General features: G+C 66.8%; 1 protein-coding gene across 1 annotated transcript in view; it reads left to right on the plus strand.

Annotated features, from left to right (window-relative positions):
* The window catches only part of LOC103769753 (nuclear receptor coactivator 6-like), a gene marked incomplete at both ends in the record, with an annotated part of 11,906 nt that extends 11,652 nt beyond the window's left edge, over nt 1-254 (plus strand). The window contains 1 exon segment of the mRNA XM_008936988.1: nt 7-254. Coding sequence (XP_008935236.1) covers nt 7-254 — 248 coding nt within the window.
* Between the last annotated feature and the right edge of the window lie 5 nt (nt 255-259).

Below are 259 nucleotides of genomic sequence, written 5' to 3' on the forward strand. Positions count from 1 at the left end.
GCCCAGAGGACGCTGCTCAGAGCATTGCCCAGGGTGACCAGTGCTCTGTGACGGCAGCGCAGCCCGGACCCGTCCTGTCCCCTCTGCTTACGGGCAGCCCGGGCTCCGGGAACAGGCGCAGTCCTGTTTCCTCCAGTAAAGGGAAGGGGAAGGTGGACAAGATCGGCCAGCTCCTGCTCACCAAGGCCTGCAAGAAGGTGACGGGCTCCCTGGAGAAAGGGGACGAGCAGTGCGCCGGGGACGGAGACGCGGAGGGCCA

Source organism: Merops nubicus, unplaced genomic scaffold (assembly GCF_000691845.1).
Source record: "Merops nubicus isolate BGI_N331 unplaced genomic scaffold, ASM69184v1 scaffold10453, whole genome shotgun sequence".
NCBI lineage: Eukaryota > Metazoa > Chordata > Aves > Coraciiformes > Meropidae > Merops > Merops nubicus.